The sequence below is a fragment of the Equus quagga genome, chromosome 1 (genome assembly GCF_021613505.1).
Source record: "Equus quagga isolate Etosha38 chromosome 1, UCLA_HA_Equagga_1.0, whole genome shotgun sequence".
Lineage (NCBI taxonomy): Eukaryota > Metazoa > Chordata > Mammalia > Perissodactyla > Equidae > Equus > Equus quagga.
In genome coordinates, this window is record NC_060267.1 from 83,150,134 (window position 1) to 83,163,732 (window position 13,599).

General features: G+C 59.2%; 1 protein-coding gene across 8 annotated transcripts in view; it reads left to right on the forward strand.

The window, feature by feature from the left end:
- DAB2IP (DAB2 interacting protein) overlaps window positions 1–13,599 on the forward strand; it is a 194,479-nt gene that overhangs the window by 162,105 nt on the left and 18,775 nt on the right. For all 8 annotated transcript variants that reach the window (XM_046655211.1, XM_046655201.1, XM_046655221.1 and 5 more), the window contains 6 exons: window positions 2,929–3,082; window positions 4,811–4,909; window positions 5,761–6,315; window positions 9,542–9,686; window positions 9,775–9,919; window positions 12,813–13,049. In XM_046655211.1, coding sequence (XP_046511167.1) covers window positions 2,929–3,082; window positions 4,811–4,909; window positions 5,761–6,315; window positions 9,542–9,686; window positions 9,775–9,919; window positions 12,813–13,049 — 1,335 coding nt within the window. The remainder of the gene's footprint in view (window positions 1–2,928; window positions 3,083–4,810; window positions 4,910–5,760; window positions 6,316–9,541; window positions 9,687–9,774; window positions 9,920–12,812; window positions 13,050–13,599) is intronic.

Sequence of the window (13,599 nt, forward strand, 5' to 3'; positions counted from 1 at the left end):
TGAGGTGATCCTGCTGGGTACAGGAAGTGACCAGGTGACTATTTTCCCTTCCTGAGCGCTAGTCATCTTATCAGCCACCACCACGGGCACACCTAGTTCTGTCAGGAGGTCCCCCCTGGCAGCGTCACAGCAGACCAGCTCCCTCTGGGCTCAGAGCTGTATGTAAGTGCTTGATGAATAGGTGTCCCTTTCTCTCCCACCACGAGCCTCATGGGGAGGAGGGGTGGCAGGTAGACTCCGGGCTGAGTGGGAATGATGTACATCTGCGGATGAGTCAGGGAGCACAGGCCCATTGGAGCTGCCCCCAGCACACAGGGCAGCGGTCAGAGCCTGGCCTTGTGCTGTGCAGGAGCAGCCTGGCAGACCTTGGAGTAGCTACTGGGCCTCCCTGCACCCCGCCCTGCCCCCATTCCGCCTCCTCCCAGTGAGCTTGGGCTGCAGAGGTGAGTGCAGCCTCTGCACCATGTCCCCCAACTTGGAGAAGCCCTGGGGAGGGGGAGAGGGTCAGGGCTGCCCAGCTTCCCCACAGCCCCCTGTTCAGCCAGGAACCTTCAGTGACGCCTGAGTCAGCTGGGGAGCTTGTGGGGCAGGATGGTGGGGAAGGAAGAGGAGGGTTCTGCAGCCACACCAGGCTCTGCCTGCTTTGGGGTCTGACTTGGGCCTGCCGGGCTCCTAGGCTATAGAACCAGCGCCCCCCTGGGTCTCCCTGGGCAGGCCCAGTCCCTGAACCGTGCCTCCCTTTCCTCAGCTCCTTCAGACACCCCAGGCAGGAGGCGGCCCCTGTGTGCCAGCTCCTCCCTTTGCTCTTCCTGGGTCCCTACTCCACCCGCCCTGGCTCCCAGCATCCTTGCCTGGTAGGGGTTTCCAGGCTGGGCCAGAAAGCAGCCTGATCCGGACCTGCAGGCTGGGTTTTCAGGCTTTCCTAGGCTGGGTGATTTCCCTAGCATCTGGCACAAGGCATCTCTTGCTCTGAGGCATGACGCCCCATCCTGGGAGGGAGGCCTGGAATCTGCCGCTTGAGGTGAGTGACCTGGGGTGGAATCTCAACTGAATGGACGGCAGACCCACCCACGGCATTGCTCAGTGCTGTGATGGGGAGGAGGCTGGGTCATGGAGCAGGGCCTGGAGCGCTCATCGAGGGAAGAAACCTGTTAGCACCTAGTGTTTGTGAGATGCTGCCGCCCAGAGAGAGGATAACAGGGGAGCAGAAGCACCACAGCTGTGCAGACCAGGGGGCTTGGCCTCGTTGAGAGGTTCCATGTGTGAGCCCCAGAAGGGTCAGGTTGGTTCTAACCTGACTTCAGCCTGTCTCACAGCTTCCCTTTGGTCTGTCCATTCCCCTCCAGCTTTCAGAAGTCCTGCCTGAGGCCATCAATTCAGCTTAAGTGATCTGAGCCCTACTGTGTGCCAGCTTTGTGCTGGGCATAGGGGAGCCGTTGGGGGCAGACTGACTGGGTCTCTTGGGTTGGGCTTTGGGGTCCCCAAGGGCTGGGGTCGCAGTTCCAGCTCTGGCTCCCATGCAGTGCCTGCACCGACTCCATGTCAGGGAGGGCTGTTGCCATGGACAGCGGGTTGGGGAGTGGCCTCTGTCAGCCTGTGAGGCCCTCTGGGCAGGGCCCCTGTGGCTCATCTCTGGATTCCTGAGCCCACACATAGTGGGCCTCAGCCCTCCTTACCTTAGGTGGTCATGGAAGTGGGTTACAGGGTGCGTGCCCTTCAGGGGGAAGTGGCGACCTTGCCAGGCCTCACTTACCTGAGGAGGGGTCTTTGGCAAGGCAAGGAGACAATGACAGACTGAGCCCTGGGTCACTGGAGGCCAGGAGCTGAGAGGCAGAGCGGCTGTGGGAAGGAGTTCTGGGTGGGCTTTGCCCAGGGCAGGGTCTGTGTCAGCTCTATGGTTTTGGGCTGTGGACATGAGTAGGGGCAAGGCCTGCCCAGCGTCGGTGCCGGGGGAGGTCTTAGCAGACCTGGGTGGTCCTCAGACTTTTCCTGTGCCCCAGCTGTAGAGGGGCTCCAGTGGGGCACTGCTGTGTGCTCTGGAAAGGGACATTGACCTCTCTGAGGTGGACTCTACCAAGCACTGGTGCAGTGCTTTCCATGTGATATGCTGAGGAATCCAAGGCTCAGAGAGGGCAAGTGACTTGCCCAGGGCTTCACAGCAGGTGAGCAGTGGGCCCAGGTGCAAGGTCAGGTCTGTCAGAGACAGTCCAGGTCCGGGTTCCATTTGGGCACCAGGTGACATCAGCTACCTCTGCTACCTTGTGCCTGTATTGGGCCTACTGACCCTGGCCTGGGCCCCTGAACCTCAGCAGGTGGACCCTATCTGAGTCTCAGCATCTCGGGTACTGTGCAGAGGCTGCTGCATTCACTCCATGTTGAGCCTCACAGTCCTCATCTGTAAGATGGGAGCAGCCGATGTCCTGTGGCTCCCCTGCCTCGAGTGGGGCTGGTGGGTAGAGTGGGATGGTGTATGAGAAAGGACTCTTCGGCAATGACATTTTGGACAAATGGGTGACTGCTTCGGTCTTGGATGGGGACCAGGGCGGAGGGGAGGTGGGGAAGGGTCAGCTCTTTGCTGTGTGTCTCTGAGGCCACTTAGGAGCCAGGCTGGACCCTACCCAACACTCAGTGCTGACTTTCCACTCCTGAGTGGTGGCCTAATCCTCAGCCACTTGCTTCATTAGAGGCTGGGCGACCTACCCAGAGTCCCACAGTGGGGGCGGGTCTCTGTGCCTCTAGCGCTGCAATGCCCCCTCCTCCCAAGTCTCCTTAAGACAGGACAGTGGGAGTTGAGACAGGATTGGTTGCCTCCAGCTGGGGGCTCTGCGCAGGCTTCCTGGAGGAGAGGGGAGGGGAGGGGACAGGGCAGGGAGAAGGAGAGAGGAGAGTGGCAGGCCCAGCCCGACACACCTACTGCCTACCCCCCAGGTCCCATCTGATGCCGAGGCTGAAGGAGTCTCGCTCCCACGAGTCCCTGCTCAGCCCCAGCAGCGCGGTGGAGGCGCTGGACCTCAGCATGGAGGAGGAGGTTGTCATCAAGCCCGTGCACAGCAGCATCCTAGGCCAGGACTACTGCTTCGAGGTGGGTTCCTCTGCAGGGTGTGGTCGGGTGCTGGTATCCTCGTCTCACGAGGCCAGGTCTCTTCCAGACACCCTCCTGGAGTGCTCTGTGGCCTCAGTGGGGGCCAGGCTTTTTGGGACAGCGGCAGAATCTGCTCAGAGCTTTTGCCTCCCAGGAGACCAGGTGGAGCTGGGAGATGGGGGACTTCATTCCTGCTCTGTGGGCTCCTTGGAAATGGGCCAGCGTTGTCCTCGTGCTGGCCAGGGCAGGAGGCCCCGGTGGGAGTAAGGGAGTAAAAGCCTGTATAGACCTGCTTAAGCCCAGGGCCCATGTCTTAAGCCTGCCCACCCTTCCTTAGAAACCCCTCAGATGCAAGGTGGGCTAGTGGAGAGTGCTCCCTCTTCTGGGCCTGTTTCCCTCTCTGATAATGAGCTAGAACGTTTGCTGCCCAGCATTCTGTGACCCAAGGTTTGAGAGTAGAGGGCCAGCCACCCAACCTGGCAGGGCTGTACCTGGGGATCACTTGTCCAGTCCCTCACTATGGACAAGGAATCTGAGGCCTAGCCAGGGCAAGAAGATGTCAGAGGCCACACAATGAGGCTGAGGCCAAGCCAGGACTAGGGCAGCTAATGTTGTAGGTGTTCCTGGGAGTTCCCAGTTGCTTCTGTAATTATTCATATTGTCCTCCCACCTCTCTTTCTGGGAAGCTTCCTACCCTCTGCCCCCACCCCCAACAATGTTGCATAATTAGGGGAGCTCTCTAATAGAAGAATGAGCCTGGTAATGAAAATCAGCCACCTGGGGACCAGTGTGGCAACCTCCTGGCACCCCCAGGCCAGGGAAAGAATAGAGTGGTGCCTGGCATCTGCCCTACACCCTGTGCCCACTGGGTGCTGTTTCTGGTTCGAGACTCCTGCTCCAGCCAGGCTTCGTCTGGGCTCTGACTTCTTTGCCTGGGACTGGCAGAAGATGCTTCCTGGCTACTTGTCCACAACTGGGGGTGCTGTGGCTTGTGCAAGCCCTTGAAAGGCTGGATAAGGAGTCTGGTTTCCCCCCATAGAGCCCTGGGCTTGCTGCCAGGGACAGGGGGCAGGTGCAGCTCGGGCTGGACTCCCTTGCCTGGAGGAAACCAGAGGCTGAGCAAGAGTCAGACAGCGAGGGGAAGGTGAGAGTTCCAGGCAGGAGGAGCCCAGGGCCCAGCACACCCAGACAGCCCACTTCTCCTTTCTCTAGGCTGACCCCCAAATGTTAAGTCTCTGTGGCCATCATTGTTTTCGCTGTCGCTTGGCAAAAGGGAACTGTCAAAAGGTGTCAGCTGAGGACTGAAGTGATCCTTGTGCCTACCTGAGGTTGTCTCCTCGGTGCCTCCACCTGTAGAAGGAAGCTCTGTTGAAGCATTGCCCCCTGACCTGGGCAGGGGGTCCATGCCTTCTCTCCCAGAGAGTGAGGCTGGAGTCAGAAAGATGCTTTCTATGGACAGAGGGTGCTGAAGCAGGGGTGAGGAGCCGGGACCAGGTGCCACACGGTGCTGGGCCACCCCCCCATTTCTGACTTGCCCTGGTATAGTGGGTCTTAGTGCACTACCTGCAAACAGGAGATGTAGGGGTCGTTGTGAGCCTTGTTCTGCCTCTTCCCTGAGGCCGTGGTGCAGACCTGGTGGCTGAAGCCCCCCAGACCCCAGACGTCTTCCATCGTGCCCAGCCTTGCTGCCTTCCCTCCCCTGTGACACTGTCCTGTCCATGCCCACAGGTGACAACATCATCAGGAAGCAAGTGCTTCTCCTGCCGGTCAGCAGCCGAGCGGGATAAGTGGATGGAGAACCTGCGGCGCGCGGTGCACCCCAACAAGGTAGACCTCGTGTCCTCTCTCCAAAGCATGGGGGATTGAGGTTAGACCCAGAGCAGAGCGCAGACTTGGACCTGAGGGAGCAGAGGGAGGGATCTCTGGTGTGGCTGGGATTGGGGAGTGGGGCCAGCCTGCACGGAGCGGGCAGTAGTGTTGGGCTCCGACAGAGGAGTTCGAGTTGGCCAGGCTGACTCAGGTGCTGTGAGCCTGTGTCCTCGAAGCTACACACAGGAGGCTGGGGAGTGGGGTGCTGCTGTCCTTCTGCCTGGAACTCTTGTGCCCCTTCCCCCGTGGCCGATCCCTGCTCATCCATCTAATTCCACCTTAGACACCCGTCTCCTTCTGCAGATGAGAACTGCCGGCACAGGCTAGTGCCCTCTGTGTTCCCACTGCCCCCAGGCTACCCCCATCATGTTCATGGGACCCTGACTAGAATCACCTGCTTCTGTGTCTGTCTCCCTGGCTGACTAGAGGGCCTAAACTGCGTCCTGGTCACCGTGATATCACTAAGGATGCCTTAGCAGGGGTCACCTCTTAAGTGACTTTATAGATCAGCAAACTTCAGAAGAGCTAATAAATGGTACAGTAGCCTGTTTTGTAGCAAGCATTGTGTTAACCTCTTATTTGATCGCTAGTTTGTTTTATATAAAAGGGAACTGAGACTTAGATTAAGTCACTTGCCCAAGGTCAGTGAGCTGGTCTGAGGCTGAGCAGAAATCAGCCTCTCAGGGCCTGGGCCCTGCCCACCAGCTTCCGAGCCCCTCCCAGATCTGAGAACCCTGCCCAGCTCTAGGCTGGGTGGTGGGTGGGTGGCCGGTCCCACAATGACCGCAGCCCCCCTTGTGCATGTGCAGGACAACAGCCGGCGTGTGGAGCACATCCTGAAGCTGTGGGTGATTGAGGCCAAGGACTTGCCAGCCAAGAAGAAGTACCTGTGTGAGCTGTGCCTGGACGATGTGCTCTATGCCCGCACCACGGGCAAGCTCAAGACGGACAATGTCTTCTGGGGCGAGCACTTTGAGTTCCACAACCTGCCACCCCTGCGCACCGTCACCGTCCACCTGTACCGGGAGACCGACAAGAAGAAGAAGAAGGAACGCAACAGTTACCTGGGCCTGGTGAGCCTGCCTGCTGCCTCGGTGGCTGGGCGGCAGTTCGTGGAGAAGTGGTACCCAGTGGTGACGCCCAACCCCAAGGGCGGCAAGGGCCCCGGTCCCATGATCCGCATCAAGGCACGTTACCAGACCATCACCATCCTGCCCATGGAGATGTACAAGGAGTTTGCCGAGCACATCACCAACCACTACCTGGGGCTCTGTGCAGCCCTCGAGCCCATCCTCAGTGCCAAGACCAAGGAGGAGATGGCGTCGGCCCTGGTGCATATTCTGCAGAGCACAGGCAAGGTGAAGGTGCGTGTGCGGGCGATGGGCAGGGTCCCCCACATCGCATGGCCCCGTGGAAAGGCCTGGTGATGTGCACTAGGTCAGCTGCCGTTCCCCATGTCCACATCATGGATTTCAGTTCTTATGGAGCCACTGGTCACAGCTAGGTGGGCTCCCTAAACCCAAGAGTTGCATCATGGAGTGGGGGCTTCATGCTCCTCCTCTGGTTGAAGCTGGTCGCTGAGGCAGGTTTGGAGTGGTGGACGGGACTGTGGCTTCTAGTGTTGAAGTGGGTTTTAGGGGCCTCCCCCACTGCCCCAGAGGGCTGGCCCCTGAGGCTCGAGGGAAGCAGGTCACGTGGCCAGCCTCTCCCAGCACATGGGTCATGACCCAGACACACATATCTCTTGAGGTATTGAGTTTGGTTGACATCCCCAAAAGGTGACCACCAGGGTACAGCCACTGTCACAACCCCCACCTCACCGCTCACTCTCACACCCAGACAGATTCACAGACACAGTACACGCTGGGCCGCCCCCTCGTTGCTGCGCAGTGCGCAGCCATCCGATGGTCTGCAGCCATGGCTACAGCCGTCTCCAGCCCCAGAGCCCACGGAGACAGGGATTGTCTACAGCCATTCAGGCAGTCCCTGCTTCAGGGCTGGAGCGGCCCAGCTCTCCCCTCCGCACCTTCTTCGCCTTCCACTCCCCGCCTGGCCAGACCACGCCTCAGCCCCCACCCACCTGGTTTTGGAGATAAGTGGGCTCCTTCAGGAAGGCTCTCCATCGCCTACCTCAGTGGAGTGTGGTTCTGTGGGCCTCAAAGGCAGACCTTCCCCTCTTCACCCTGCCCCTTCCTTGAGGGGAGCTGTCTGAAGGGTGTGCTGTGGAGAAGGAGGACTGGACGTGGGGTCCATCCATGTTGCAGGAGGCCTCAGGAGCTGGGCCTCTGCCGTCTGGACGTGGTGTGGTTTGAGAGTTGAGTGGCCTGTGATGGGCTGAGGGACTGCCCTATGTCAAGGTCCTGAACCTTCAGCCTGGGGCGGGGGAGGCACAGGTTGGGGGCCAGGCCTTGGGCACATGGCTCCAGTGGGGCCCTATCCTCTTACCCGTTCCCAGAAGGCCCTGGGCTCCCTCAGGCCCTCCAGAGCCCCACTGCCTGTTGGACTAGTGGTGTGCAGCAAATGCAGGATCCGGGAGATGACCTTTCTCAGCATGGGCTCCGTGGGGCAGGGGGAGCACTCGGTGTCCTCTATGCTGTTGGACCACCTCCTGCCCCCACCCCAGCCTTCACACCTGGCTGGGTGAGGCTGTGAGTTGGATGTGTGTCTGAACTGTCCTTGATTTCCTGGCCAACACTGGGAGGGGGTGCTGGGAAACAGTGAATCAAGGAAGCTCTGGCCCCAGAGAGGGAGCCAGGGAGGCAGCAGGGGCACCAGTGGTGTCCTTTTCTGTTGCCGTGTCTGTTCTTTCAATACCTGACTCCCGAGGGCTGGGCTGACCAGGAAGCCAGCTCCCATCTGAAGGGACCTTTGCACTTGGGGCTCACAGCTGAGACAAGAGGCAAATTGAGGTGCTCATTGTGCATGAAGGTAGAAGCCAGGCTCCCCTAGTGGGCCCTCAGCAGCAGAAGAATAGGCAGCAACTCGTGTTGCTGGGGTGATGCGTCTGAGCTCCCGCTCTGTGAACACTTGGGAACTGATGGGCGTTCTTGGTGCGAGAGGCAGAGCAGCTGAGAGGTGAGGGCTGTGCGAGTGGGCGTTGCAGCACCTTGCTGCCCTCTCCTAGGCTCCTCTCTCCTGGGCTGTGGCTTTTCAGAGTTTCTGTCCTCGGCCCCCAAGGGACTTGTCCCTGCCGTCCTCCTCTCCCCTCAGTGCAGCAGGTGCAACGGGGCATGGGGAGCAAGAGACTTGGGCCAGATCTGGCCCTGGTAGCTTTGCGGCCCTGCACAGGTCACTTCCCCATTCTGTGTCCTTTCCCCCTCCTTGGGTCCAAGTTCAAAGGAGAGCTCCTCCTCATCCCAGCCTGGGCCTGGCACCGACCTCAGGAGTACACGAGCCCAGTGGAGCTATGGGGTCCCATGCAGTATTTACCTCTGCTTCGTGTGTTCAGAGAAGGGGACCCTAGAGGTCATCAGTAGGGATCCTCAGGCTGTGTGATCCCCAGAGAGGCCAACGGCAGCTTCCCCCAACCCCCTCCTGTCCCTCCATTGGCCAGCCACATCTCCTGGGCCTGGAGCTCAGTTCTGTATTTCAAGGGCCACTTGTGATTCCAGAGGGCCTCAAGGTTGTGCACATTGGAGTGAGAAGTTTCCAGAGCACCTGGTCCATGCTGGCCACCTGGCAGCCTCTGTGCTGTCTGGCCCCTGCCCTGTCACCCTCCCCTGGGTCCAGCTCTCTACTGTCCTGTTCCCCTCCTTCAAGTCACAGGTTGGCTGTGGGCGTGAGGAGCTGGGGGCCCCAGGAGGAGGGAGTTCCCCCTGGGTGGGTGCAGCAGGTTCATAGTGCAGCCTCCCTGCAGTCAGGAGGGAGGGCGTGGGCTCACGCTCCCTCCCGGGGTCTTCCCATGACACTATATGTGAGACTGATAGGCTGCCCTCCGAGGAAGTCAGGGATCCACACAGTGAAACCCTGCCATCCTGGGTTTGCCAGGTGGGCAGTGGTGCCACCGCCTTCCGCCCAAGCCAAGGTCCATGCTCTCGCCGTCTGAGCATTGGCTCACTGCCTTCCGGGGCAGCTGGACAGCCTCGGCCTCTCTCTCCTCCTTCCCTGTGGGGCTGCACAGAGTGAGTCTGTGTCTGGCGTGGGAGACCCATCAGAGTAACGAGTGCACAGTGGCAGCTGCTTGTGCGATGGGGAGAGGGCGATCCGTCGATCCTCTTTGGCACTGATGGTGATGGGAGGGGGAATTCTTCTCTGGTCACCCAGCCAGACCTGGTCAGGCTTGAACCAGGGATTTGAGTCCAGCTGGTCTGGCCATGATGCCGGGGGCTTGTGGCTCCATGTGGCGTGCTCTTGCCCAGGCCTGCCTCCCGGATCCCTGGACCCAGCTCTGATGTCACCAGTGCTAGGCATCTCCCTTCACCAGGCTACCCTGCCCTCACTCCCATGCAGCCCCAAGGGTGGGCACCAGCAGCTTGGCGATGGAACAGCCTCAAGAAGCAGGGCCTTCTGGCCCGGGAGTATGTCTGGAATCCTAGGGTCCTATCTGCCAAGCCTGCTCAGGTCCACTCTTGTCTCCTCCTGCCTCCCCAGGACTTCCTGACGGACCTGATGATGTCAGAGGTGGACCGTTGTGGGGACAATGAGCATCTCATCTTCCGGGAGAACACGCTGGCCACCAAGGCCATTGAGGAGTACCTTAAGCTGGTGGGCCAGAAGTACCTGCAGGATGCACTAGGTAGGGAGGATGTGGGCCGGCAGGTGGGCAGAAGGTGGGGCATGCCCACCAGGTCCTCACTTCCCCCTCGCTGCCCTCTCGGCCACAGGTGAGTTCATCAAAGCGCTGTATGAGTCAGATGAGAACTGTGAGGTGGACCCAAGCAAGTGCTCGGCCGCGGACCTCCCGGAGCACCAGGGCAACCTCAAGATGTGCTGCGAGCTGGCCTTCTGCAAGATCATCAACTCCTACTGGTCAGTGCTGCCCCACACTCCCTTCTTGGGCTCAGCTACCCAGGGCCTCCCCACCCTGGCATCTTACTCACCTTCTCTGTCAGGGTGCCCTCAGTGTGCCAGGCGTTAGGCTAGGCATGCGTGCACTAATTCTCATTCAGACAGCTCCGTGAGGGGCTCTGTTCTGTTAAGCCTGACTTAATAAACCAGAGAGCTGAAGTCTAAGGAGATGGCAGTGACACACCTGCAGCCCCACACAGCTTCAGCATGGCAGCTTTTGCATTGGAAACCAACCCTCTGCCTGACCCCACTGAGTCTTGCTGGGCTGCCAGATCCCCGTCCTGGTCCCTTGGGGGCTCTAAAATATACGGGAGTGTTCCAGAATCTATGCAGGACACGATTTGGACCTGGCAGTCCACTGCACGTGTTCATCAGCGAGCACACTGTGTGTGCTGGACAGTATCTTAGGTTCTGTGGCTGCAGAGGGAGCCAGACTGATGAAGGCCTGCCTGGGGTGTGTGGATGGCTTAATCTGAGACTCCGTATGTGTACGTAGGAGCTTGGTGCTCACGTCACAGGCTGTGATCAGGCCCAGCAGGGGCTTGTGTGGGTGCCTAGACACCAGGCAGGCCTCTTGCTGGGACTGGAGAGAACAAAGAAGAAAGGACTGGCCTTTAAATAGAACAGAGGTCTACAGACTGCTGCCAGCCCCAGAAAGGAACAGGGATATGCAGAGCGGGCTACTCATACAGGACTGCAGTCAGGGCCAGAATGAGTCCCTGGGCCACTTCCCACAAGACCGACTTGCCAGGCACCTGCTTGCTCCTGAGTGACGCATGTGTGTCTGGTGGCCAGCTGACCTGGTGCAGGGTACAGCCACGTTGTATGGTGGCATGCACGACTGTTTGGGGGGACCTTACCAGCCCTAAGCAGTGGGGTGATTTTCATACTGGAGGAGCTACCTGGATTTTCTCCTCCGTCTCTGCTCCAGCTCGAAACCTGCATCCCCTTTCCCTACCCAGGCCCCTCTCCTGACCCCCCAACCCCTCAGCCCTACCTTATTCCTTTCTTTGGTCACACTCCTTCCCTTCCTGCTTTAAGGCCTGTGCCTGGCTCCCCTCTTTGGCCTTCCTTCATGTCACCAGACACATGGTCAGCTCACCCCTCTTGGACATCCTCTGTCATGGCCCTGATCACATTGCGGTGGGATTGTGCCTGTATCGGAATCCATTTCCTGCACGTGCTGGGAGCACCCCAGGGGCAGGTGGATCCCCCAGCTCAGGGCTGGGCACAGAGGGTGGCCTGGGAATGGTTTGCTGCTCCTAAAGGACAGGCAGAGAGAGGCTGGTGAGTGACAGCCTTGGGAGGGGGGCAGAGGGGATGGCCAGGGCCAGCGGGTGGGGGAGTGTGCTCCATCTCAGGTCCCTCTGCCCCTAGGCTGCACAAGGTGTTCACTGGTGGCTAGCGTGGCCCCACAGGCTGGGCCAAGAAATGACCCCTGGCACCAGGGGTAGAGGGGCAACCAGAGGCCTTGAACTCTCTGGGAACATACTTCCCACCCTTGGGCTAGGCTGTTTTCACTCTCTGCCCCGCTGTTTGCAGGGCGGGCTGGGTGTGGGACACGAGAAGCATATCCGTGGACGGTGACTTTCCATTTCCTCTTCTTGGCATTCATCAGAGGCCCAGAGGTACCTCTCTGTTCTGGACAAGGCATCAATACATGTCATCACTCTTCACCTGCCCCCTGTCCAGTCCTGTGCCAGGCACTTCAAGGACACTTCGAGGACAGGGCTAAAGGTCACCCGCCCTCACTTCCTCTCCAGCCAGCCATGCCCTGCTTGGTTCAGCCACAGTCACTGCTGGAGAGCCTGCTGGGCGTGTTGGGCAGAAGCCTTTCAAAGTGATCAGGGCCTTTATGGCCTTCAGATCGCTCTGTGAGCTCAGCAGGGCAGGCCTTGCTCCATGTAAGCGTGAGGAAACTGAAGCCTGGGGAGGGCCAGGCACTGGGTCAAGCACCCTGAGCTAGTGGCAGAGCCAGGCGCAGGCTTGGGTCAGGAAGTGCTGGGTCCTAGCCTGCCCCAGACCGGGAAGCACATCTCTTAGGGTGGAAAGAGGAACGCCACTTAAACATTGGCCTGGTGGGGCCTCGCTGTGGCAGGTTGGGGATGCTCAGTGTAGAGAGCCTCCCAGCCGGGTACCAGGAACTCTGCCACACTCACTGGGTCCCCATGGGGAAGTCACCACCTCCATTTCCCTCCCTGTCTAGAAAGCGGAGAGCTGTGTTCTCAGCCCGTGGTTAGGCTATTCCCATTTTCTTGGTTATTCCAAGTTCTGCTGAAAATCTCTAATTCCTGTAACGTTATTGGAGTGAAGGGGGTAGGTCTCAAAGCCAGTGATGGGAGCCAAGCAGCAGTGGTTCCTTCCTCTTGTGTTCTCCTCACTCTCCCCAAGACCCGGATGCCTGCTGTTTGGGGAGGAGGATGAAGCAGTGGGGGAGGTGGGCAGGGCCTGGCCCTTGCCATTGGCTCTGGTTAGGACGGAGACCAGGCTCCTCTATGCTTGGGCCCTATCCTACTTGGCCCCTTCGTGGAGAGCCCGCCACCCTGACGGGAGCTCGAGTGTCCTTGCTCCTTCCGTGTGCTGAGCTCTCACTCTGCCTTCACTACGCTGTGCCCTCCCTGCGGGGTCTCAGCTCCCCCAGCTGCCCTGCCCTAAGGATGGTAGATGGATGGTGGATGGTGGAGAAACAGGCTCAGAGAGCGCAGGCGGCAGGCAGAGCTCACACAGCTGTTGGGGTGGAATGGGGCTGGAACTTAGGTCCTGTTGGACCCGGAACCAGGTCCCTGCTCTGCACCCTCTGGTCCTGGCCCCTATCTGATGGCTGGTCCCACCACCACCATCTCTCTCTACGCAGCGTCTTCCCTCGGGAGCTGAAAGAGGTGTTTGCCTCGTGGCGGCAGGAGTGCAGCAGCCGCGGCCGGCCGGACATCAGCGAGCGGCTCATCAGTGCCTCCCTGTTTCTGCGCTTCCTCTGCCCGGCCATCATGTCACCCTCACTCTTCAACCTGCTGCAGGAGTACCCCGATGACCGCACTGCCCGCACCCTCACCCTCATCGCCAAGGTGACCCAGAACCTGGCCAACTTCGCCAAGTGAGTGCCAGGTCTCTGGATGGGCAGAGTCAGGGCGGGCTGGAGCCCACCAGGAGCAGGCGTGCACAACAGGCCCTGCTTCTGTCCCTGTCATCCACAGTCCTTCCCCTCCTCCTTTTTTCAAAATAAAATCCCCTCCACACACCATTCTCCCCCTCCTAAGAGTACAAGCCATTTTGGTGTGTTTCCTTAATTTTCAAAGGTGAGAAGATGAGATATTTTTTCCTCTTGTTGTTTTGAATTAACATTTTATTGTAAGGATTCTCATCCTTAACATTCATAGGTCTGGTTTTGAAATGAATGGGGACTGGGTCTTCAAGGGAGAATGGTTCATATTTCCTAACCCGCCCCCCCTAGCTGAGCACTAGGGTTGTTTCAGACTGTCCTTGATCGGTGCTGTCAAGGATGTCTGTGCTCATAAAGCACTTTCGTGTTTTCAGCTGTACCTTCAAGTGAGTAGGTGGAAACGGAAGAGCTGGTTTATGTTGTCACTCATTCACAAAGTGTAGATGGAGCCCTGATCTGGGGCCTTCTCTGTGCTGGGCTCAGC